The sequence below is a fragment of the Clytia hemisphaerica genome, unplaced genomic scaffold (genome assembly GCF_902728285.1).
Source record: "Clytia hemisphaerica strain Z4C2 unplaced genomic scaffold, Clytia hemisphaerica genome assembly, whole genome shotgun sequence".
NCBI lineage: Eukaryota > Metazoa > Cnidaria > Hydrozoa > Leptothecata > Clytiidae > Clytia > Clytia hemisphaerica.
In genome coordinates, this window is record NW_027104290.1 from 147,722 (window position 1) to 171,647 (window position 23,926).

At 35.7% G+C, this 23,926-nt stretch overlaps 1 protein-coding gene across 1 annotated transcript; it reads left to right on the forward strand.

Annotated features, from left to right (window-relative positions):
• The first annotated feature begins 9,858 nt into the window (after positions 1–9,858).
• LOC136817063 (protein arginine methyltransferase NDUFAF7, mitochondrial-like) lies at positions 9,859–23,333 on the forward strand. Its single transcript, XM_067073406.1, has 13 exons — positions 9,859–9,936; positions 10,050–10,156; positions 10,582–10,641; positions 10,966–11,046; positions 11,510–11,620; positions 16,392–16,505; positions 16,734–16,797; positions 16,912–16,970; positions 17,251–17,294; positions 17,596–17,803; positions 20,340–20,448; positions 20,845–20,912; positions 22,870–23,333. Exons 1-13 carry the CDS (start codon positions 9,894–9,896, stop codon positions 23,020–23,022), a joined length of 1,221 nt encoding a protein of 406 aa, XP_066929507.1. The 5' UTR covers positions 9,859–9,893; the 3' UTR covers positions 23,023–23,333.
• Positions 23,334–23,926: the final 593 nt, after the last annotated feature.

Consider the following 23,926-nt stretch of genomic DNA (forward strand, 5'->3'; position numbering starts at 1 on the left):
ATTTATTTATGTTAAACTCCTTCTCCACCATTTCTATTGACACTAAACCGTTACAGGGTCCATAGTTATCCTTGTTCATGGCGTTTTTACCAATATGATCGTCTTCCATTTTCAACACGAACGAACAAGCTATTTTATTGTATACCTAAAAAGTTGATTCATATATGTTTTTAGGGTTATGCTAAAAAAAACCGTAACTGTACTTTCAGCAAGTACATAAAAATCAAAGCTCCATCCGATCGATTGAATAGCCTGACGGCCAGAATGCAAAAAATAATTACCCAAAAGTTTGCAGCCTAGTGCTAGGCTCATCCAGCAATAAATATGGTGGGTTCACACTGGCTGGCTTTGGCTTAAAAATTGTGTAAAAACGGAATATGAAAATAAGGAGATTATGAACTTTATTTTTCAATCAAAGATCAAAGAAGTACAAAGAAATACTTTTGTGAACGTTTTCTAACCGTTTCTTTAAAATCAATTTGAAGTTCATATAATTGTCTTTAAAAAATATTACCAGTTGCAGTTGCGTTTTAGTTTTTTGTTTGAGATTGGGTCTCTTGAAATTGGCCAAAATGATCACCATACCGTGAAAAGCACAGCTCAAAATCATATATTTACGCTGTGCCGACGAATCGAGATTCTATTCATCGCGCAATCAGCGAAGACAAAAGTAACCATGACGACCATCCAAGATCTTGGATGAGCGTCATAGTCGATATTTTTATTCCCGTCGTTGAAAACACAACTTACAAAAAGTCATCAATGCTTTGTAAAAAGAGTCAGTGATAGAGAATCATAACATAGGTCGTGTTCAGACCAAGGTTTAAAGCAATTAGGTCTACATGTTTCTTTTATATTCCTTTTGTATTTAACGGCACGCTTCTCATTAGTTAAACCAACGTTTTAAAAGGAATCACCCTCTGGTTTAAAAAAAAAGTTTTTACCATTTCGTTACAGTTTTATGAATAGACGAAATCAGAATTCGCAAGTGAAAAGCATGCTCCTTTTGTAAATGAAGAAAAAAGAACGTGAAATTTATGACTTAGAGACGCTCGGAGCATCTCTAGCAGTAATGGCTTAAACGAACACGAATTAGTGTTTTGCAGAGGGATTCCCTGATAAATCTTTTTTGTTTCAAAGTATCTCAAGAGAGAAGATGACATGATTTCAAGTTAGGAAAGAAGATTCCTCGAGATCGCCAATCGATGATGACAAAAGAAAAGTGATTATAATTGAATTCCCATATCAACAAAGTACTACTTAAGGGCTCTGACCATAGTGAATTTTTCATAATCGCCGTGTTTAAAATGTGTTTTCTGACTGATGTAACCAACCAAACTATGGCATGTTATACATTTTCTGTTAGACAAACTATTCCTGAATCTGAAAATTCAAAAATTGCGATGAAATAATTTGATGAAGAAGAAAATGAAGACTTTTGCGAGGAAGAATATTTCAACTTTGAAGAGCTTAGTTTCGGCGAAGAAAAAACATTTTGAAAATTTTTTCGCAGTAGATGGTGTATCTTTCACCAAACAATAAAAATTTTTGCGGAAAATTTTTGTAAATGCTTCTTTGTCTCAAAATCTTCAAAATAGTGGTTTTTCATCAATTTTTCATCTGGATTTTGCTTAAAAAAACAGTCATAATTTTTAACACATCTTTTTAGAAAAATTTTCCGCAAAATTTAAAATAGTTCAATTCTTTGCGGACAATGTAAAGAAATTTTGAAACAAAAAGGTTAATTACCCATTAAAACTTAGCGCTTTTTATAAAAGAAGGTGATGCAACATATTATTAACGTCTTTTTAAAGTTCATAACGTCATTTCTGCAATTAAATTCTTAATTACTCTGAAGGGATTTGATTAAAAAGCAATTTATAAAGGCAATTCTTTGTTAAAAGTGTTAAAGAACCTAAAACATAACTTTTATGTTCAAATACTAAAATCAATTTTCCGACTATGGTCAGAGCCCTTAAACCTTAAACTTAAACTTTCAGATCTGAACACGACCATAAAGTCTGTCTATTATTTCGATTCAATTAAAGTGACATTTCCATAATTAAAAGTTTAGTAATTACTGTTATACATTTGGGGATCATGAAAAAGATTTCTTTCGAAATAAACTCATTTCAACTACACTTGGAGGTTTCTGGGGAATTCGTAAATAGTAAACTGCATACTGATACAGTCTGCTAGACATTAATATGGTAATATTTGCTCTTCATCTTTGATTTTTTCTACAGTGATTAGATTGACACATGCGCGATAAAATTTCTATTGTTTGTCTTCAGAGGTTACTATTTTCTTTGAAAACGTAACCTCTGATACTCAGGGTATGATCACCACACTTTGATCGATAAACTGATAGATTTGATAATTGTACGTTATTTTATTTTGTGTGCTTTTGTAAAGGGATAACCAGATAACCCAGAAATTTGAGAAATTGCCTAGAATTTGAGACACCAAGCCAAACTTGAAAACTAATTTGAAGATCACCTTCCCAAGAAAAAGATCTACTACGGGGGGAGGCGGAACCAACCTAGATCCGCACACCGCCGGATAGGTTATTTCATCCCGGAAATTTTGCCGGACCTCAAACAATGACCCATTTACATGTGCAGAATAATTTTTACTTTAGCGTATAAACGAGGCCTTAAAAATCGAAGCGAAATTTTGGTTTGTTGATTTTGGCTGCTGCACGTTTTAGCTATTTTGTTTCAAACTTTCAAGTTTTAATTAATTGTCTTGCGAATTTGATTCAGCCAAGGTAACTCTCATCCTTGTTGTTGCAAATAAATCCTGTAGACGACTGATGTTGTTTTTTCTGAAAACTAGATTTACCTAACCACTAAACACCACTAACTGTCAACAAATTCTCTGCTCACTCAACCCGACCCGTGTGGGGGCGTGGCCGTGGGGTCCGGTGTTCGACCATTTCAACAATTGAATTTGAGTCAGCCATCCTGTAAGGGAGATAGGCAGGGAGCAGTTGGTTAGGGTTAGGATTGGAGCTTGAAACAAGCACTCTTTTGACTTTGTGATTTTCTCTTTTAATACTGGTCTGCAGTTTGTACAATATAAATAGCCGTCAGAAACACTTTCCTGGCATGAATCCGTGGATGGCGCAGTGGATAAGGCAACACAAAAGGGGTGGGAAAAGGATTTTTTCATTTTCAGGGGGGGGATAGACCTTTTTTCAAAGAGGACGTCCTGTTGAGTACCGTGAGTGGTCCTAAATCCGACAGCCCTGCCTATATCCGACCCCACAAATAACTGCTATGAAAAAAAATTCTATGTTTACAAACATTCCCTCTCCAAGGTTGAACAATAAACTGTATTTCAAGAAGTCTCGGAACAAAACATCTATAACAAGATGACTATAATGTCAAGATGTCAATTAATGTGATAAAAAAGTGTGAGTTGTAAAAATAATTACCTCTATTATTCTGAATCCGTTGCTTGTGTTTAAAACGTTAACAATTTTGTAATAAAAAATTATGTTTTCTCTTAGTTTAGTTGACACTTTGGTATCTTCGTTGCGTCACAGCGAAAGGTTTGTTTTTATTTCAGTTTGTATCTTTGAAAGACCCCATCGGATTTAGGCAGGACTGTCGGATTTAGGACCACTCACGGTATTATGTAGTCCAGCCATAAAAACAATGATATTGTAGAGCCATGCATAATTACTGTATCATGCATATTGTAATAATTATGCATGGTTTTATCATTGTTTTTCTGCTGGACTACATAATTATTCAACAGGGTGGCCTCTTTGAAAAAAGGTCTATTTGACAACCGGGTAGTCTTAAATTTCTGGGGGGGAACTGACCCAGGAGGAAACTATGGTAGCGTGACGGGACCATTTTCCTTGAGTTTCTTGGAGAAAAAAATAAAGCACTAAAAAGATTACTTTGTCAACCATTTTTGTGGCAAATCATTAATACTAAACATTTAGCTATTATTTCAAGTACATAACACACTACATATTTTCCAAATTAAATGGAAGTATTCAACAATGAGTTGACATCCCTTCACAGTACAATTAGTGGTGAAAACATGACTTCAGATGGGCCAATTAGTACTAGTAATCGTATGGTTTGGAGTGCAATTAACGATTAATCACGAGTAACAAAGGAGAAAAAAGTAATTTTCTCCCCCTCCTTACTATTCAAATTTTTGTTTCCTAATCCTTGACCTATTTGCCGCCGTACTGGTCCGTACTGACGTCGTCCATACTGTGTAAAAAAAATTCTAGAAAAGGACGAATAGAATCCGAACAATCTAAGCTTGAACGGAAGCACCCAAAAAAAATGGTTTATATATAGACAAAAAAGCTTTGTAAGTAGGGCGACCAAAAGCCCGTGATTCAGGCAGTAACAAATCGCCAAATTTTGAAAAAAAAATTTTGAGGTGAAATACCTTGAATAAAAGTTAAAACATCCAACTTTTTTTTTAAACTGTAGATAAATGATTTATTTTTGTTCTAAAAAAACTGCATCCATTTTAATTGCTCTCTTCCGCAACAATCGTTCGATAATCACTACTTAGTGTTATCATCGTTTAGTATTGTCACTTGAATACCAAGGAGAAACTTGTATCCTATTTCTGAAAAGAGAACATTCAAACTTGTGAATGCTTATATAAGGGGGAATAACTGAGACCACGTGCTTAAAAGTTCAAACATTGTTATTCTTATCTTGATAATGTATGAAGCTTTATTATTAGAGTTAACCATATCTGAATTTAGCACGCAGATCTTCTTTCCCAATTGAAAAATAAATGTGATTTTTTCTTCTTATATTATCCTATTAGAGTATATAGATCCAGCATTGACAAGTCAAAATGCTGAAGTTCTTTATTTTTAGCATTTTCACAGGATTGTATCAATTGTCATATTACAGGCGATTAACATATGCACCATTTTAACTCATTTTTCACACAATAGGCAAAATTACTTAAGGTTGTCTTGTTTTCACATTGATTTTGTCATGTGCACAGCCATCATTTTTTATGAATTTTCAAAACACAAGCAATGTTGATTATTTCTTTCAGATGTATGATAATGGCAATATTTGAGCTATCACAAAACTTAAAGTCCTTTCTCCACGAAAAACTTGATGTCAGTCTCTCAAATCTTGTAGATAATTTTGTTGAAATTGATGTAATTGGAAATTCAGTTTGTATCAAGAATGGTGATGTTGTTGTATTTCATGCTGAACTCAATAATGATGCTGCAATTGGGAATGTTGTGATCAATTTGAAAGCTGTAAACAGGGGATTTTTTTTTATCATTATCAGCAACAAGGGTTGCCATGTTATTAATATGTTGGATAAAAAGGTACATTTTTGGTACAATGGGTGTAGCGTTGTGGTAGATGATTACTTGCAGAGGGGACACGATCAAATCATTATTCATCTCAGAGATAATCATTACATTATTACTGATTTTGATTGTTGTTCACATGACACAAGACATATGTCCAAAGATCGACACGAATCGTTTATGAAAAGTCAATCGCAAGGTTTTGCTAATCAAGCAGTTCTCAATTCACTTCATGATAAGATATCGAGAAGTCTTAATCATGGACAGATATTGAAATCTAACAACCGAGAGAAAGAAAACCTAATCAAACAATCTTGGAATGCCTTTAAAGATATATCACTGGATCAAAAGACTTCAACTCCAAAGTTAGCTTCCCTTGTTCCTCTTTGCAACAAAAATAGTGTCTCACACCCACAGCATCACTCACTTGAGCCACATGAAAAGTCCTTGGAAACCTTCAAAATGGTAAAGCACTGGATTCGAAAGCTTAGTGACGGTTTTATTTTTGGTCTTGTGTTAAAGCATACATTTGAAATGGCCCTTTGCAACTGTTCCACGTCACTCACTTTGAAAAACCAAACAACACATACTTTATCACTTTTGTCAAATAGGAAGTTTACAAGTGGAGGAGAGAGTTGGAAGTTGGAATCAGAAGAACTGTTTTTAACGTCAGTCAATTTTCCTCTGCATGGAAGTCTGACATACTATGATTTTGATATAAGCATTCAATTTTGTCATGATGGACAGGAGAAAAAATTTTTCTGTTACTATGTTGATAGTATCAAACTTGACCGGTTAAAGGTTTTATCGCTAGAATGTGTTTCTAACAAAGACTTTAATATGAGGGACGAAGAAGATAAGTTGTGTTATGATTTACTTACTTACAAAAAAGAATTTGTTTTGGAATCTAGAATAACTCATTTCCACAGCATTTTAAATCAACTGTGTCTCAAATTTAATTGTACTCAAATGACAGTAAACAATTTAACAATACTGAGACTAAAACATATCCAAGGTGAAATTTATTTTCATGGTGGCAAAGTTCCCACAACAGGAACTATATTTGCTTTATCAAGAGAAAATGTTGCACTGCTTTTCTCAGAACTGAAGTCCATTCTTCCAGCCGACGTATCATTCAAGTTGCAAATATCACCACAAAAGCTGAATGAAGCACGAAAAGTATTATTGGATGAAACTGAGTATCGTATGAGATCTAATGACGTCATCATTCTAGATTCACCTCCAGAACATCCAAACCAAGCCTTGCTAAATAAGATTCTCAATACAGATCGCATAATGAGTCAGATTTTTAGTTCATAGTTTTTTTATGTATTTATACATTGAAAGACTTTTCACAAATGTTTCAGCTGTACAATGCTGGACAAAAGGTTTGTAGACTTCTGCAATATTTGCAAAATACTTCAATATCGACCAAAAACAAGTTCCCAAGAGGCTCTGGGTGCTTTCCAAACCCATTCAAAGTCTTTGAAAGTCTTTGAAAGTCACCCACTGCAGTCTAACCGCAAGGGCTTGATTAACTGGCTTACACCAGTATCAAAACGCTGATTTTTTGCTTGTGGTTCCCTCAAAAGCAATTCAAAAGCAATGCAACGACTTCAAAAGTGTTTTTCTTAACTTCCATCCCCTTTCAGACACATTGAAGAGTCATTTTGCTCTATTTCTCATCATTTTTTACTGAAATTCCATTTGTCTACAACCTTTTGTCCAGCATTGTCTGAATTTTTAAGAAAAAATTGAACAGGGGTCTTCTCTGAAGTGGCAATTTTCCATCAAAGTATCTCAAATCGAACAACCAGAAGAAATTTCTAATTATTTCGACCATCACAGCAGGAATTATACCAAAAAAATAAAAAAATCAGCCATTTTTAGAAGTATTGACCCCCCCCCTCAAATAGACTCAAATGTGGAGCAATAGAAAATGCTGAATCAGCAAAAATAAATTTTGAGACTCAGTAATGATCCTCAACTACAATAGAGACAATTTCAATCAGAAACTGCCATTGATATTCCCAAAAATTTGAGCTGGAAAATACACTGAGTCTCAGAATTCTCAGACAATGCTGGACAAAAGGTTTGTAGACTTCTGCAATATTTGCAAAATACTTCAATATCGACCAAAACCAAGTTCCCAAGAGGCTCTGGGTGCTTTCCAAACCCATTCAAAGTCTTTGAAAGTCTTTGAAAGTCACCCACTGCAGTCTAACCGCAAGGGCTTGATTAACTGGCTTACACCAGTATCAAAACGCTGATTTTTTGCTTGTGGTTCCCTCAAAAGCAATTCAAAAGCAATGCAACGACTTCAAAAGTGTTTTTCTTAACTTCCATCCCCTTTCAGACACATTGAAGAGTCATTTTGCTCTATTTCTCATCATTTTTTACTGAAATTCCATTTGTCTACAACCTTTTGTCCGGCATTGTATCTTCTTTACTTAAAATAGGAGGCCTTTAAATATGAAACGTCAGTAAATACTCAGTCGCTTCCCTATTAATTCAAAATAAATAGCTTTGCTTTCCTATTAATCAGCGATTGAATAGCACGTACCTATTATACTAAACTAAATAGGCCTTTTATAAAAGGTACGAGTTGAGTGTTGGGAGGGAAATCAAAAGCACTCGCATTGAACGAGTCTGAATAAATTGGATTTCTAACATCTATACATTATGTACTCGCAACGCGCGAGCTTCGCGCACACGTAAAGACATGCGAAACCCCCACTGTACTTGATTTAACTTTTATTAGATTTTGCAGACTTTTTCTCTTAGAAGAGGTTTTTAAAAGGTTCATTATATCAAAACCTAATCTTAACTAATACATTACTCAGTTCTCCTTAGTTTCCAATATTATTCAAATAATGAGATCTGGCATTATACAGCTTTAAGTAGCACATTAAAAAGTGTAATTTGAATTCCCACATAGGGGCCATCCATATAGTACGTACGCAGTGAAGGAGGGAGAGGGCGTTTAGCAAAAGCGTACATCTATTGTTTAAATGACATCATTTCTATTGTTCCCTGCTAAAGGGGGGAGGGGGTATCAAATTTTTGGAAAATCTTTGCGTACGTACTATATGGACGGCCCCATACTCATGACTCTTTATGCTAGTATTTTTTCATATAAAAAAGAAAGATGTAAATTTATTTTTATCCCTTACATTATTTTAAGTTATTGGTCAGCCTAAGCTGAGCATTCAAATAGGTAAAATTTTCTTCTTCTTCCATCATCATCATAAGACGGCAAAAAAAAAATCCGATTTCGGATTATTTTCGGAAAACAAGTTATCGGTAAAACTTTGGCGCCAAAAATATTTTCTATTGGAAGAGAAAAGAAACACGTCACTTCATTTATTACGATTTGCGCATAATATGAGAATAATAAAAGAACACTATATAAAAGAAGAAAGTAGTAAAAATGAAATTTTTTTGTTTATTCATTAAATTGAAAGAAGCTAATGCATTGTAAATAAATAGACAGTATAAAAGAAAGTTTTTTATGATTGGTTTTGAGGCTTTCTTGTCTGGAGAGAGTTTTTGTGTGTAGGAAAGCAGAGAAATGAACGTCAAAGTGTGGCGTAACATTAACAGAAACTTGGAATCATCATAACTTTTGATTGAGTTATCGAAACTGGACGGAATTTTCGACGCAGCTTCCTCGATATAAAATGCACTCATTCACATTATACTAGGGGCCTACTTAGTTCAACACGTCATTTAAATCAATCTGACAAATGTGACGAAAGCTGCAGTGAACAGTGAACATCTAAAGCGACCGCCTCGGATATACTTTCTCAGAGAATAACGAACAGGTTTAAGACATTCTAACGAACAGATTTAGGTGAAATTTCCCGGGGGGTTTACTTAGGCAAAATGGATGCGAACCATAAGGGTACCTTTTTTCAGGCCTGAAAAGTCTCTCAGAGGGGTACAAATTCTTAAGTTAGTCTCTAAAAGGGTCCCAAAATCACGAAAATCGAAAATTTTTCTCTAAAAAGGACACGATTTCCAGAAGTTTTGACCAAAATTTGGTGAAAATCAAACCAAAATTTGGAAAAAATCTACCAAAATTTTAGGAAAGTCTCTCAAAGGATCCCAAAATCATCAAAATTTTGTCTCTCAAAGGGTCGACTTTCTGCTCGGACACCCCGTCACCTCGTAAACCTAGTACCCCCCCCCCCCCAAAGGTGAAATTCCAACATCTATCCCATGTCCACTTTTGGACAAATCCAACTTTGTGTTAAACATTTTTTCGTCTGAAGTTTCAGCCAAAATGAGCTTTTCAACCTCTTTGACTTTAACAACGAATTAGGTTTCTTGATTGTACTTCCTTCTAATCGTCGTTTTAAGCTTATTGGGCTGACCTTCCAGCGCAGCTGGTTTATTTTTTATTGAACAGCAACAACAATACACTGACATTTACTTTAAATCCTTTGATTCAATATTTCCATTTTCTTCCAATACCCTTCAATATTATGGTCTTTATACTTTGAGCTTTAATTCAGTTAATTCAGTCTTTTTATTTTTAGTAACAAAAAAATATATTATTGAAAAAATGTTAGTGAGAAGATTTGTGAACCAAAAAGTATTTTTAGAAGGTAATGTTTTTGTTTTATTTTATGATCTGTGAGGTTAGCATATATATATCGATTTTAATTATACAATTCTCAATGTACCTTTAATTCTGTCACTATTCATTATTTCAATATAGTACTACGACCAGCTTCAAGTTTCAATTTGTCATGTCATCGAAAGTATTCCGTCAAGAAAACACCTTCAGCTATCACTCTTATGGATCATCTAAAACAAAGGATCAAGGTTTCTTTTCTTAACATGCACATAATTAGACAACTGTTTCAAGATTTATGGTTTTCTTTAATGATTAGAGAGAGATTTTTGATTATTTTTGGACCTGACTCCGAAGACTTTCCTATAGAGAGTCCAAAAAGTTACCCTTAGAGAGTGAAATAAAACAGGCCTAGAACGACAATTTTCGAAAGTTTTCTTGTCCCTAGAGAGACTTTATTATTTACTTTTCATGATTTTCATACCTTTAAAAACCTAAATGAGATCCAAATAGGGCAAAATCCTTAGAGGGACTTTTCTATACTTTTTGTTGTTTTTGTATAACCCTTTGTGGAGAAATTTGGGTAGGTCAAACCTAGCACCTATTTATCGTATTGCAAAGTTACACTTAACCTTACCCATTTGTTGGTTCTAAAAATTATTTTTTATATTTTCAGGCAACTGGACCCATAACAGTAGCAAGCTATATGAAAGAAGCCTTAACCAATCCAGTATGGGTAAGAAACATTTTCACTCATGTAAACCCCTGGTGATTAAAATATCTTGAACTTTTAAAAAAGAACGTAAAAGTCAATGTTGATTTATCTTTTAAACATTGTAGTTGAACAGTAAAAACATTGCTGTTTGCATGCCGTTTCAACGATTTTTGACGTTTCTTCATCACGGTTTGTCTTTATCAAATTCGCTGGCTTTACTTTTCAATCAATGACAAAAATAATGTCTCTGAGATTTGTTACTGGTACTATGTCGGTACAAACTTCAGTTTTTTATGTTCATTGTGAAGCTCCTTTCTTCAAATTTTTGTAATATTTTGTGAACAGGGGTACTACATGAAGACAGATGTGTTTGGTAAAGAAGGTGATTTCACCACATCTCCAGAAATCAGTCAAATCTTCGGAGAGGTAAATATAGTTAAACTCTTTTATCAGATGAGATATTTTTTCTAAACATCTAGTTTTCTGTAACATTGCTGACTTGTAGGATTAATTGTTACTTAGGGAAACATTTTATCAGTATAAAAATCGAGGTTAAGATCTGTTTTATCCCATGCATTTTGTATACATGGTCAAAATACAAAAACATGAGTAGTCAATAAATTGGTCAGAAAGTACATTATAGCAAGGTAGTGGTGTGTCAATTTACCTAGCTAGAAACTGTAGATTATCCATGAAAATTGGCAAAAAACTCGAACTTGTTTTTTTGGACCAGGTTCTTTATTTAGTGGTCAACAAAAGGTTTTTTGAGATTTTCAAAAAGAATGAAATTTCTAAAATGCTATTTGTAGGTGTAGGCAATGACGAATACCGTATTCTCGATTTACATCATTCCTTTTGTGAAACAATTTACACATTGTTATTTCTTCAGTTGATAGCGATTTGGCTTGTTCTTCAATGGTCAGAAATGAACAAACCCACACCCTTTCAATTGGTGGAACTTGGTCCTGGCAGAGGAACTCTGATGTCCGATATCGTAAGAGTAAGTGTCCGAATAATTTATTTCTCGATCATACTCTTTCAAAATGAAGTCGGTACCTGTTGCTTATTAATTTCAATAAATATAAACCACTTTTACGGGGGTATGTTTTCTAACGAGGTGTGGTGGTCAGAACTGATTACAATACAATGCCTTAAACCATGGGACAAGCTGGAGTTTTTACAAGCTCTTACGTGATTTGGTTGGTCGTTAAGTTAATTCAATTACTTTTTCTAAAGAACGCGTCATCTCTATTACTTCAAATGACCAATTAGTGAAGTATCTTATAAAAACTCCAGCTCATCCCTAAACCATATTCAGACGTTACGCTTCTGCATCACTCCGGTTTTTATGTTTTTTGGTAAGAAGTGTTCATTTTGGTTTCGAAACATTTCGGAGCAAGAAAACGGGACATTTCCATTTACGTTTTGCTTTTTAACGTATTCCTTTCTAAGTTTCGAATATTGGTATTCCACAGTCGTTTCATTTCGGAACGATGTGGACATAGACTTAAAGACTAAAAGCATGTCATAATTTTTGATACCAGTTAGCCGTAACGGATTTGAAATTCTTTTGACAGTTGAATAAAAATATGTCGCCAGTATATAGTTATATAATCTGTGAAGTTCAATCAGCGTTTTTCTGCTCATTTGTAACATTGCACGAAGTAGCTGGTAAACTTCAATTTTGCAGAAAGAATAGGGGTAGAGTCTCATTCATCATTTGGTCGTTACTTTATTCTATGGTTGAATAGGTTCAGGGCTGGCGTTTGTGGTCTTGTTTGCCAATTGCCAATGAGTTCGTGACTGCAACCTTTTCTATAACAGAGAGGCTAAAATTTCTTATGGAAATCTCGGCAGATAAGAAGAAAATAGACTTGGATAGTTTAAAACGGATCTAAATTGTCCCTACAAATTACTGACACAAATTAGAAAGTTAGAATGAAGATTCCGATATTTTCTTTTTTCGTTCAAAAAAGAAAATGAGCATGTTTCCAAAACACCACATGACTCCGCATTGAAAATCTATATACAGTGCATTTGCATAAATGATTCAAATTCTAATCATAAAATAAAATAAACTAGTGCATAAATTAATATGATATGTGGAGGAGATTGAACGATTGAATATCACTCTTCTTGTCTTTGGTACCGTTACCGTTAAATATTTTAAAACCTAATTGTTAACTTCCCTCCTGTTGATTGTTCCATGTACCTTTAGTTTGTACAAACTATCCTGCTTGCTCCGTTATCAAAGTCGGCTGGGTTTCTCCAATATTCTTGCAAATTACTGCCCCCACAATTCGAAGGCGCGCCACAAAAAGTATTCTTAAGAGGGTTTTCAGCGTTCGTTAGCCATACTCTTCCTAACAGATCGCATCAGTTTGTTCAAGCCAGCACCAGCTAGCGTTCTGCCATCTGAATGATACAGCTTCGCTTCTCTCTGGATAATATTCTGTTGGAAGACCACTCTTTGTAGACGAGCTTGAAACAATCCGCTAGCAAGCTGTGTGTTAAAATGAGAAGCGTTTCTATCCATGGAGGCGTTATCGAGGCGTGGCAGAAGGGCGTACACAAAGACTTGGCCAGAGATTCGTTTGAGTAGGTTACGAATACTATTGAGCATGACCAGAGCTAGTTCTGAAGGTGATGCAGTTCTCTGTTCTAAGTTATTTGCTCCCACCAAGATGCAAACGCTTGTGATGTCAGTGTTAGGGTTTTCGATGACGAAATCGGTCAACTTTTCGAATGCTGTTTCGATGGTGTAATGCGATTTGCAGAAACTCTCCACGCGTTTGGTGGTATCGGATACCAAGCGTTTTTGTGAGATCATATCAAGGGTGCTGTCTCCTAACAGAACACAGACTTCTGGTCGAATCTCACTTTGGTGGAGCTCTTCCAGCAGACTAGTTGTCGAGCCTCGACGTCTGACGGACGCTTTAATTTTGCCATTTGTATTGAGCGAGGAGCTTGAATGACTTCTAGGGATGGTCGCTTTCTTTGATTTTGCAGAGCTAGGCGCTGATCTCGCACTATTTGAATTGTAGCCTAGTTTCTTGGTTTGTTCGGCCATTGTGCTGTTGCGACGAGCGATACGTGACGTCAGAGAACGCGACGTCAGCGGATCTTCGAAGTTGATTTTGATAAAATCTTTGCAGAGTTTGATGTCATTTTTGACGACCATAATTTCTTCATGTAAACGAATTTTCAACTGAAGAAGTTCGTCACTGATCTCCTTTCCATGGTGGAAAGATTTCCAATCGTCTCGATAGTGACCGCTCGGCTTCATCGCTTTCAAATTGTAAATCTTCTCCATGCTTTCGACCGTACGGTCTTGTATGGCCGCTTGATCATTATCACGGATAGTTTCCTCGATGGAGACATATCTTTTCTTATCTGTCACCACGTACATGATATTCTCCATGATGTTTAAAACTTGAGCGCGCTCTGTCATACTTAGTCGTGATTGGTCGAGATTGTTGCGCAGGTGACGTAAGAAGACATCCTTATGAAGCTTGGAATCCCAGGTGTGAAGCTGTCGGCATAAGTCTAACGCCATGATGACCTGTTGGTTCTGATTCTTTGTCGCCATTTTGATTCGAAAGTGAGAGTTCTTTCACTGTTGAAATATAACAAGGATTCTTCTGCCAGAAATTGAACTTTTTTGGTTTCTGTGTTTCTTCTAGCTTAGGGAGAAAACACCAAACCAAACGCTGTGCAGCAACACGACCTTCTTTGAAGCTATCGCCTATCGAATGAAGAGTTGAAATTTTCTGACGAAGAATGAAGAAGGAAAAAAGTATAAGTATATTCTTGATATTTTATTTACAAGAACATGAAATTTAAGAATCGAAGTTTCAAAGTAGAATAGAATTGAGATCTTCGAAGGAGTGCGGGTCTTGCTTTACTCTAAAGCACCGGTAAAACTGGTATATGAGGTACGACTGATTCATCAGGACCTCACTTTTCCTTTGTCCTGTCTGTTGTTGTAGTAAAAATATTTGTGAAATTTCTCTTACCATGGATTGTGTTATTCTTATAAAAAGAAAGTGATGGTCATTTGGGAGGGACGTCAGTCATGGAATACTAAAATAAACTTTCATTCAGCCCAACATCATCAATTTTAATCTCAATCAGTTAAATACCTTTCATAAGGAAAATTCGCTGCATTCAATCAAACGTACATTAAATATTGATTTTTCTTCGTGAAAACATTTTTCCTTTTTCGCTTAGCGATGAATGGTGTCCATGTAGAATTGTTTCGCCTTTTGTTTGCTCTCGTTTCGATTCACAACGTAAGTGTTCTTTCACCGACGTATTTACTATTGAAAGCCAATTATTTAGGACCGCTTTTAAGTGGTCACCATTTTGTAAGAAAGTCTAATTAAAGAATGGAATTTAGGATCGAAAACCATTTTACTTCCCAAAGATTTCTCCATATAATATTCAGCTGTCACGAATATCGAATATCTGACCAGCAAGCAAGGTCCCTTTCTATGAATCGTTTTGAACAACCTTTAATCAAAAGGTCCCACAGACAGTCTGTGCCACCAACTCGATCGGGAAGAACTTACTCTAATTTTTTCTGCTCGTTTGGGAAGATTCTTCCTCTTTGGGAAGTTGAAAATTGACTGAATCTTCGTCGAAGCTGTACTATGACCGGCGAAAGTTGAAACTTTTTGGAAAGAAAAGTAGACTTTACCGTAGAAATCTTGTTAAATTATGAAAAAACTGCGTATACTTCCCAAACGGGAAGTTCCAACCCGATAGAGTTTTCCCGTTTCTTCCCGATCTGGAAGTCCGTTTTTTAACTCTTACCCGTTTGGATGTCAAGTTAATTTCCTGTTCGAGAAGGTTCTTCCCATTTTGGAAGAATCATCCCGATCGAGTTAGTGGCACAGACTGACAGACAATTCATCCATCGAACCATTCGGCAAATTTTCATTCACTAGAGAACGTTCCTTCCATAAAACGAGATGGCTTAAATTCTAGGAGCCTGAGGATTCCATTACCTTAAGAGAAGAAATTTTCGCGGGAACAAAATTTCGTGGTTTTCACGGATTTTGCCTAAAACTGCGAAATTAAGTTCCCGCGAAATTTTACAAAATCGTCAATCCGCGAAATTAAATTCCCGCGAAATTTAATTTATTTCACGCATTCCCCCAAATTCGTACTATTTCAAGCCTTAAAACAGGTTTTTTGCTTATTTAATAACGCTTTTGACCAAAAATATCCTGCAACCGCGAAATTAAATTCCCGCGAATTTTTCGAAAATCGATGAACCGCGAAATTAAATTCCCGCGAAAAAAAATAATTTGGCCAACCGCGAAATTAAATTCCCGCGAAAATTTCTTCCCTTAAGGTATATTCTTACAGAATTTCTCGAAAATGTATCAACAGTTTATCAACCAAAGAAGGCTAAAATCTAAATTCCTATAATAGCCTGTTAGCTGCTGTTTCTAACTCTTCGACAATCTTCCTTTCTAAGAAACCTATTTTCGTATGTTTTTTTCTTCAAATAAATCATGATGTCATCAACGTTGCGGTAACTTTGTCAAGAGATACTAAATTTTAGCGGTGGAGGTGCCCGAGCCTACCAATACAAAACTTTAGGAAAATTTCGAAGATCCGTAAAATCCCAGCCAAAAACAGCCAAAATCAGGAAAATATATTTTTTGTAGGCTCAAGGTAATGTTTGCCGTATCTGAGCCGAGATATGTTTATAAGTGCAATACTTAACATGTAATGTATTTTGTTCTTTCTTTTGTACCCAGGTCTTTCAGCAATTCAAAGGAAACATCGATGACAAGTTCTCCATTCATTTTGTGGAAGTCAGTGAAAAGATGAAACAAATGCAACGCCATAACCTCAAAGTCTCCGAAAAAAAGGTTCGTTTATTTTCTGCTTTTCATACGTTATTGTTTCTATCAAAAAAATTTAATACTGTTCCCTGTTATTTCTACAACTAGACTATGCTTCTTGCATCCACCAACTGATTCGTTTACCTGTGGTTTTGGAGGGATCTGCGATTCAGACTACAACTATACTCAATTTACATATAGGTCGAAACAATGATAATATTCTCGCGCATTTTGCTTTTGTCGTATTTAATACAGGATATGATTGAGAACACGAATATCAAGGTGAACTGGCATTCCAAAATACAAGACGTCCCAAAAGGTATTTCTAAACAAAGTGTCTCTCGTCATGAAATCCTGCCTTGCTTAGAATTTGATTTCCTTCCAATGATACCATTTCATAGCAGACTAGCAAACACTTTTTTTCTCATTTCAGGTTTATCATTGTACATAGCTCACGAATTTTTCGATGCTCTCCCCGTTCATCTGTTCCAGGTTGGTTCCAGGTTTCAAAATGATATTTATGTGTTGAGTATGATAGCCTCGTTTTCAAAATTGGTTAAATGTGAATAGGGGAAATAATACTAGTTTGAGTAAAGAAAACGATTTAAGTTAATTTCATACTCAAAGTTTCATACCATCCAGAATGGAAATTTTCAGTGAAATAAGAATCGGGGAAAAATAAAAAATAAAAATAGGGGAAATAATAATTAAGGGGATTATTCAAAAGGGAATTCTCGGATCAATAACGGAAGAACTGACAATTTTTTCACAGAAAAAAGAGGGTCATTGGAGAGAAATTCTGGTCAATTTATCATCGTAAGAAATGTTTATTACCTCTTTGTCGCACAAGAAGATATATCTCAATAAAGAAAATTCTTGTATACAATTCTTAAGTAAGGTAGATACAAAAGTTTTTTTTTTCACGTGAAATAGTTACAAGACCTTTGATATGGCTATGATCTCTGCATACAAAATTCATCCTGATTCTTGACATGAAATTGCTCTTTGAAGGAACTTTGATTTGGCCTAGATTTTTTTGAATATGTTGTATAAATCTGTTCTAACAACGACATAAGATTTCTCTTAGTATGAAAATTATTTTTCTCTTTCGCCTAAGTTCACAACAAGTTTTGGAGTTTGTGACAGCGCCAGGTGCAAGTCCTTTAGCGATGTCCATGAATCTTCCTGAAGATGTTGATCAATGTGAGATATGTCCAGAAGCGGGTGTCGTTATGGCGTGTATTTCGCAGAATATTGCTGAGCATGGTGGATGTTCGCTCATTGTTGATTATGGTGTACAGCGAAGTGATCGCTTCTCGCTAAGGGTAAGAAATAGTGATTTATACTTTGCTAGAGATGATTTTAATTACGAATTCTCGCTTCTCAAATGAAGGTATGCTTTTTGATGGATTTTATTTACCGCTTTAAATACTTAGCTTACTCACAAATTCCGCCAGTACTAACTTACTGGAACAAAGTCATTTGAAAGCGCACATCATGGATACTGTGCTATTTCGATTTTTCGTCACAGTTTTTTGAATAGTTGAAATCAAAATTTTCAACTGAAAAGCGTGCTTCTTTGTTAATTATAAAATAAAGATATGAGAGCTAATAGCTAGACCTGCTCGGAGTAGGTTTAGTAGTTAAGGCCTTAATGAGCATGAAGTATATCAAATGTTAGGCAGATTCCTTAGGCTACGTTATATCTATCTTCCTTCGTTTCGAGCGCAAATCTCCTACTCTTCGGGATATGCGCGCTGCTTTTGTTTTGAATATTGAATTTCTCCAATAGACCGCATGCGCACTGAGGCTATAATGGAACAATAGAGAGTTTCGAAACCTTAGCCAATCAGCTGTGTTTTAGACATTCTTTTATTTTAAATTTCTATTGATAAACTTCTTTTGTTTAAAAATTCCCGGTGGGGTCACTATTGACCGCTCATAGCAGTGTATATCAAGAGTAAGGCCTAAAAGCCTGGATCTGTCTATTAGCTAGACTGGAGATTCCTATACTTTGCTGAGAAAAAAATCGAGTTGCAATAAAACAAACAGCATTTTAATGAGAAGAGAGTGAGAAGCTCTTTTGAGGATGTTATGCAGCGTTATATCTATTACGGTATAAAATGAAAAACCAATGGTCTTTTCTATCATGACACCAAAATCTTCTATCTGATGGTAAAACCATCACCAACATACAGTGGCTTAACCAGCGCACTCTTTGCTGTCTTTTCTTGATAGACTGATTCTTTTTTAGAATAATGTTTTCCCGATTATTCTCAAGAAGCAATGATGATGTGTGCATTCTAGCCGCCATCATGTAGTTTCAAAAATTTTGACACTACACAGATTTTTGTGTGACTCAAACATCATAGAAAGGCGACTTTATCTTTCATAAAATATTTTTTTCAACAATAAGAAAGTAATTATGGCATTACGTTTTTTAATTCCCATATCAACTTAATCCTACTTACTTTTAAGCCTCCTGGTCTGAACGAGGCCATTTTCTACTCAACCTATTTTAACGTCAATGCAATCTACTGTTTAACATTTTCAAAACACAAAATAATTTCTCTTGTTGGGTTCTTATCATGGAGCCTAACCAAACAAAAGAAGGCGTTTCAGAGTACCAGGACCTCAGCAAACTAATCCAGGAACGGAACTTCAATACATTGATATCAAGATTAAATATCAAAAATGGAGACAACATTATTGATGTCGGATGTGGAACTGGGAACAACAGCTTCAAACTTTCCAAACTAGTCGGTGAAGAAGGCAGTGTTGTCGCTATCGATCCTTTAAAGAACCGGATTAAGAGTGCCGTCGAAAGATATTCTACAGAGAACCTTCGGTTTGAAGTCGCCTATGGCAGCGAATGCTCAAACTTCGGTGGTGATTTTGATTGGGTGATAGCCTCTACTGTTGTACACTGGATCCCGACCAAAGAAAAATCTGTAACTTTTGAAAGTATCTACAGAAGTCTGAAGCCAGGCGCCGTATTTGGTTTTGTTACATTTTCTCACCCGACTATCAACCTCTGGCCTATCGTTTTGAAATTACCCTACGTCCACTTGATATCGGAAAACGTTTACGCGTCCAGTAAGGAAGAGCTTGAAACACTTGCAACAAACGCTGGCTTCCGTAATATCGAAATCACTGAAGAGGAAGTTTGTATGTCCTTATCAAGCTTGGATCATTACCTTCGCTGGTTTGCTTGCTCCACACACTGCATGGATTACGATATTCTTCTGAAAGACTTGAGGAGAATTTGTGAAACTGGAGATTGGAAATGTCTTCGAAATGAAAACGGGGATGTCATTCATAAACAAAGTTATTTCTTTGCGCGTTGTCAACGATAAACATTACATCGATTCAAACAAACACAAGACAACACAGACTTTTGCAGTTTTGCTCTCAAAAATTATTATAAATTATATATTATGGTCATAGATTTAAAAAGCCCAAAGGGCTAGATATCGTGGTTTTGCTGAAAAGTGTGCCGAGGTTATTTAGGAAATCCTACCTAAGTCACGTCACATTACAATAGAATTTCAGCGCTTGACCAATCAGAAGCTTTGCGGGTTTTCGAAAACAATAGCAGCAATATTTTTGCGACATTCACTTTATTCACTTTTTTTTTGCTTTGAAGAGCTTAAAGCACTCCATCTAACCCTTTATAAATCTATGATTATGGTATTCCTTTATAGAACTATTTTGAAAGAGAGATGAGTCATATTCGAATAATAAATAAAAAATTGAAATTTAGTCTCTATTAATTTTAATCCTGCGAAACCCACGTTATATACGAGCTGTAAACGTCTACATTAAATCACACATGAAAACTCTTCAATTTTCTCACTCCAGGGCTTCAAGAACCATGAATTGGTGTCCGATGTCTTGGAAGCTCCTGGTCATTGTGATCTGACAACCAACGTCGATTTTGGATTCCTCAAACAACATTCTCATTCTGATGGTAAGGTGTACTCTCAACGCCAAAGGATATTTTCTGAAAAATATACAGTAAGTCTGCGACTGCAGTCTGTGGCGACCCGAAGGCTTCTATTTCTATAGCTATCTACCCGAAGGTAGGGCAGGGCATTACAAAGCCTTTGGTATGATCCGGCCGGGGATTTAACCCACCACCGTGCACACCGTACCAAGCACCGTAGCTGTATCTCTGCAGTAGCTAAAAGTATTAATATTTCTGTTTCTGTGGTGTGTTCAATTGAGCCATCACTTTTATCATGAACCATAGTACCGTCGAAAAGCTCTGCATCTTAGCCTTCTTGAAACGTGCGGAAATTAAAAATGAAACGGAGAAAGTACTCATTGAGGTTGTTGAGAAGTAATCATCCACTTTTTTGTCTAGTGACATGTCATGGTCCTGTGACACAAAAAACTTTCTTGATGCAGATGGGTATTCGTGAAAGACTGCAGGTAGGTCACCTTCTATTTGCACATGGTAAAATTACAGATTGAAACTTTCACATTCTCTCAATAATTAAAACACTGGGAATACCAAAAACTCAGTCCACCTTAGGAGCCATTCCGAGAATAGTCAGCCATGGTTTTAGTCTATGCCCGATCTACCCGCCTTTATTCATGATATGCACCACTGGAGAGTCTTCCGAGAACCTTTAAAATTTTCCACCCAATGCGTCACTTAAACAATAGAAAAAGTGACGTATTGGGTGGAAAAAAACAACAGAAATGTTGCATAATTTCGTGAAGTCATTGCCGTGGTGCATATCGTGAATGGGTCCCTACTGTCGGTACCCAGTCAAAACGAGCATGACGTAACGTACCTTTCATCTGGAATGGCCCTTATGCCCGGGGGGGGGGTACTTAGGCAAAAATAGGTGCTGGGTATGTCGGACGGTAAGGGTCGGGTTTTTCACCTTTCAAAGTCTCTCTAAGGGTTACAAAAATCAGGAAATTTCGGAGAGAACAAACATGAAGACCTAGAAGAACAACGTGTAGGTGATAAGGATTATGTTGAAGAAGTTGTACAAAACCAAATGGGATTAAAGGTAAACATCGTCAGCGCAGAAAGAATAGGAGCTCGGAAGGACGAAATGTTCAAAACAAAAAGATGGCGACCCTTGAAAGTCGTGCTAAAGAACGAAGAAGAGAAACGTCATATTCTGGCATCAGTCCACAAATTAGAGAAAGACGAATTTAGAGTATCCGACGATTTTTCGAAGAAAGAACGCGAAACCATCAAAGAGTGGCATAGGAAGGCAAAGGAGAAAACAGAATTACAAAAGGATGGCAGCTGGATATATAAGGTTAGAGGAAGTCCTCGGTCAAAACTCTACTTTAAGAAGATCTGTAACAAACCCGTTACTGAAAATGAAATATTGTAAAGACGACTGGTTAAGAGGCCCACCGTGCGCCTACAACTGTAAAATTGTAAAATGTTAAGCATGATTATTTCATAGAGGTCGATAGACCTGAGAAATATATTACTGTAAATTAAATTAAATTTCAAAGTAGTCTCTCTAAGGGTGGAAAAAATCACGATTTTTAGAAAAAAAATTTGATTTTGAGAGAAAAAATTACAAAAAAGTCTCACTAAGGGTAGGAAATTTTTGAAAATCAGAGAAAATTTTTTGAAAAAGTCTCTCTAAGGGTCACTTTTTCACTAAAATTTGGTCTCTCTAAGGGTCGGTTTTCGGAGGTCCCGTCCGCACATACCCCTCATTCACCAACCCTAGTACACCCCCCCCCCCGGGCCCTTATGAGAAGAAATTTGAAAATTCATTTTATGAACTATACCGGGTGTGCCACAAAAAAGTTTCTCTCTTTAAAGTGAATTTTCTCGAGGTCTAGAAATCTAGAAATAGCCAATTCGTGTTCTTTGGATAGAAGAAAGATAAACTTAGATTTTGATGGGTCATTTATAAAATTTGGTTCATTACTTCAAAAGTTATATGCTCAATTTAATAAAAAAAATTACTTTCAGAAAATGCTCAAAAACGTTAAAAATCAACCTATCAAATTGAATTGAATTGAATTTCAAAATTTATGTGTTTAGTTACTGAAAAATGCTCTTAATCATGCGTCAAAGGCTATTGTAATTGCCAAATTTAACATAAAAATTTGAAAGTTCGATGTTTAACGTTTTCGAGCATCTTCTGAAAGTAACTTTTTTATTCAATTAAGCAAAACTTTTGATCTAATGAATCGAATTTAATAAATGACCTATCAAAATTTAAGTCTATCTTTCTTTTTCCAATGAAATAGAAATGATTCTTTTAAAATTTTTAGATTTTGAGAAAATTAGTTCCAAAGAGAGAAACTTTTTTGTGGCGCACCCGGTACTTTACAACAAGATGAATATAATTTTCATGTGACTTTTAAAGCTTTCTTTTGATTGGTTATTTTTCGATAGGCTTTACTACGAAACGCAAACGAGCGTCAAGCACAGAACCTTCTTTCATCATATGATTATTTAACATCCAATCAAAAGATGGGTGAGAAGTTCAAAGTAATGGCTGTCACCAAACATAAACCCAAAGACCCTCTGGCTGGTTTCCATTCTTGAAAAAAAGACATGAAAACGAGATCCCGTAGGCCTCCTTCGTGTGTTATTTCCACACATTAAAAAAATAATTCAACTCTCGGAGATGATAAAGGGATAGCGAGATTTACGACCCTCCATCTTTTCGAATACCCTGATAGAAAGCATACATTCAATACCTACCTCCAAATTTTATACAGCATTTTTACAGTGCTTGAAATAGTTTATACCACGAGAATTTTTATAAATATTTATATATTGTACATAAATTTCATAACAACAATAATATTGAAATATTTAGATGAATTTATTAATAAAATTAGCTTCTATCTTCATTCTCTTATTGGTAAAATTCTTGGATAGATATAGAAAAGACACCTCCTTTTCACAGATCCGGTAGAGTTTCCCAGCCAGTGGGGATAAAAATAACGGACTGAAACTCGATGGGGATTAATATTCCCATAGTTTTTACGGCTGGGGATTTAAATTCTTTTATTTTCAAGTCAGAAAATTCATTGGGGATGGGAAAAAAGCATAATATTTTGCAGTGAGGATTGGTTTATTTGATTATTTTCAGTGGACACAAAAGTTAAAGGACAATTTTCCACCGGGGGCGATATTTTGGCCAATTTTTCTAGAGGGAAGGGGTCCCAGTGGGTCTGTGAGAAGGGGTGTGAAAAAACTTCTTCTCTTGTTTATAGAAAAGATCAAAACAGTGGTCACCAATACAATAAGTTGAGCGAAGGTAAGCTGTTCAACCCTACAGTAAAACAACCATTGCTTACTTTTACTAATTTTTGATAGGTTAAAAGCTGGTCTAATATCGACACCATCGAAGTTTCAAACACCCTTCTTTGATAAGAGGGTCTGATTGACAAAATATTTTTTTGCTCTCTGACCGTAAGCAAAGAAACATAGTTTCAAACAT

Excerpts from the sequence above, each read along its gene's own strand:
- LOC136817063 (XM_067073406.1), top strand. The coding sequence starts at position 9,894 with ATGTTAGTGAGAAGATTTGTGAACCAAAAAGTATTTTTAGAAG. Across the intron at positions 17,295-17,595 it reads ATTCTGGTCAATTTATCATC|TTCACAACAAGTTTTGGAGT; the intron begins GTAAGAAATGTT and ends CTTTCGCCTAAG. Across the intron at positions 20,449-20,844 it reads ACAACATTCTCATTCTGATG|TGACATGTCATGGTCCTGTG; the intron begins GTAAGGTGTACT and ends TTTTTTGTCTAG.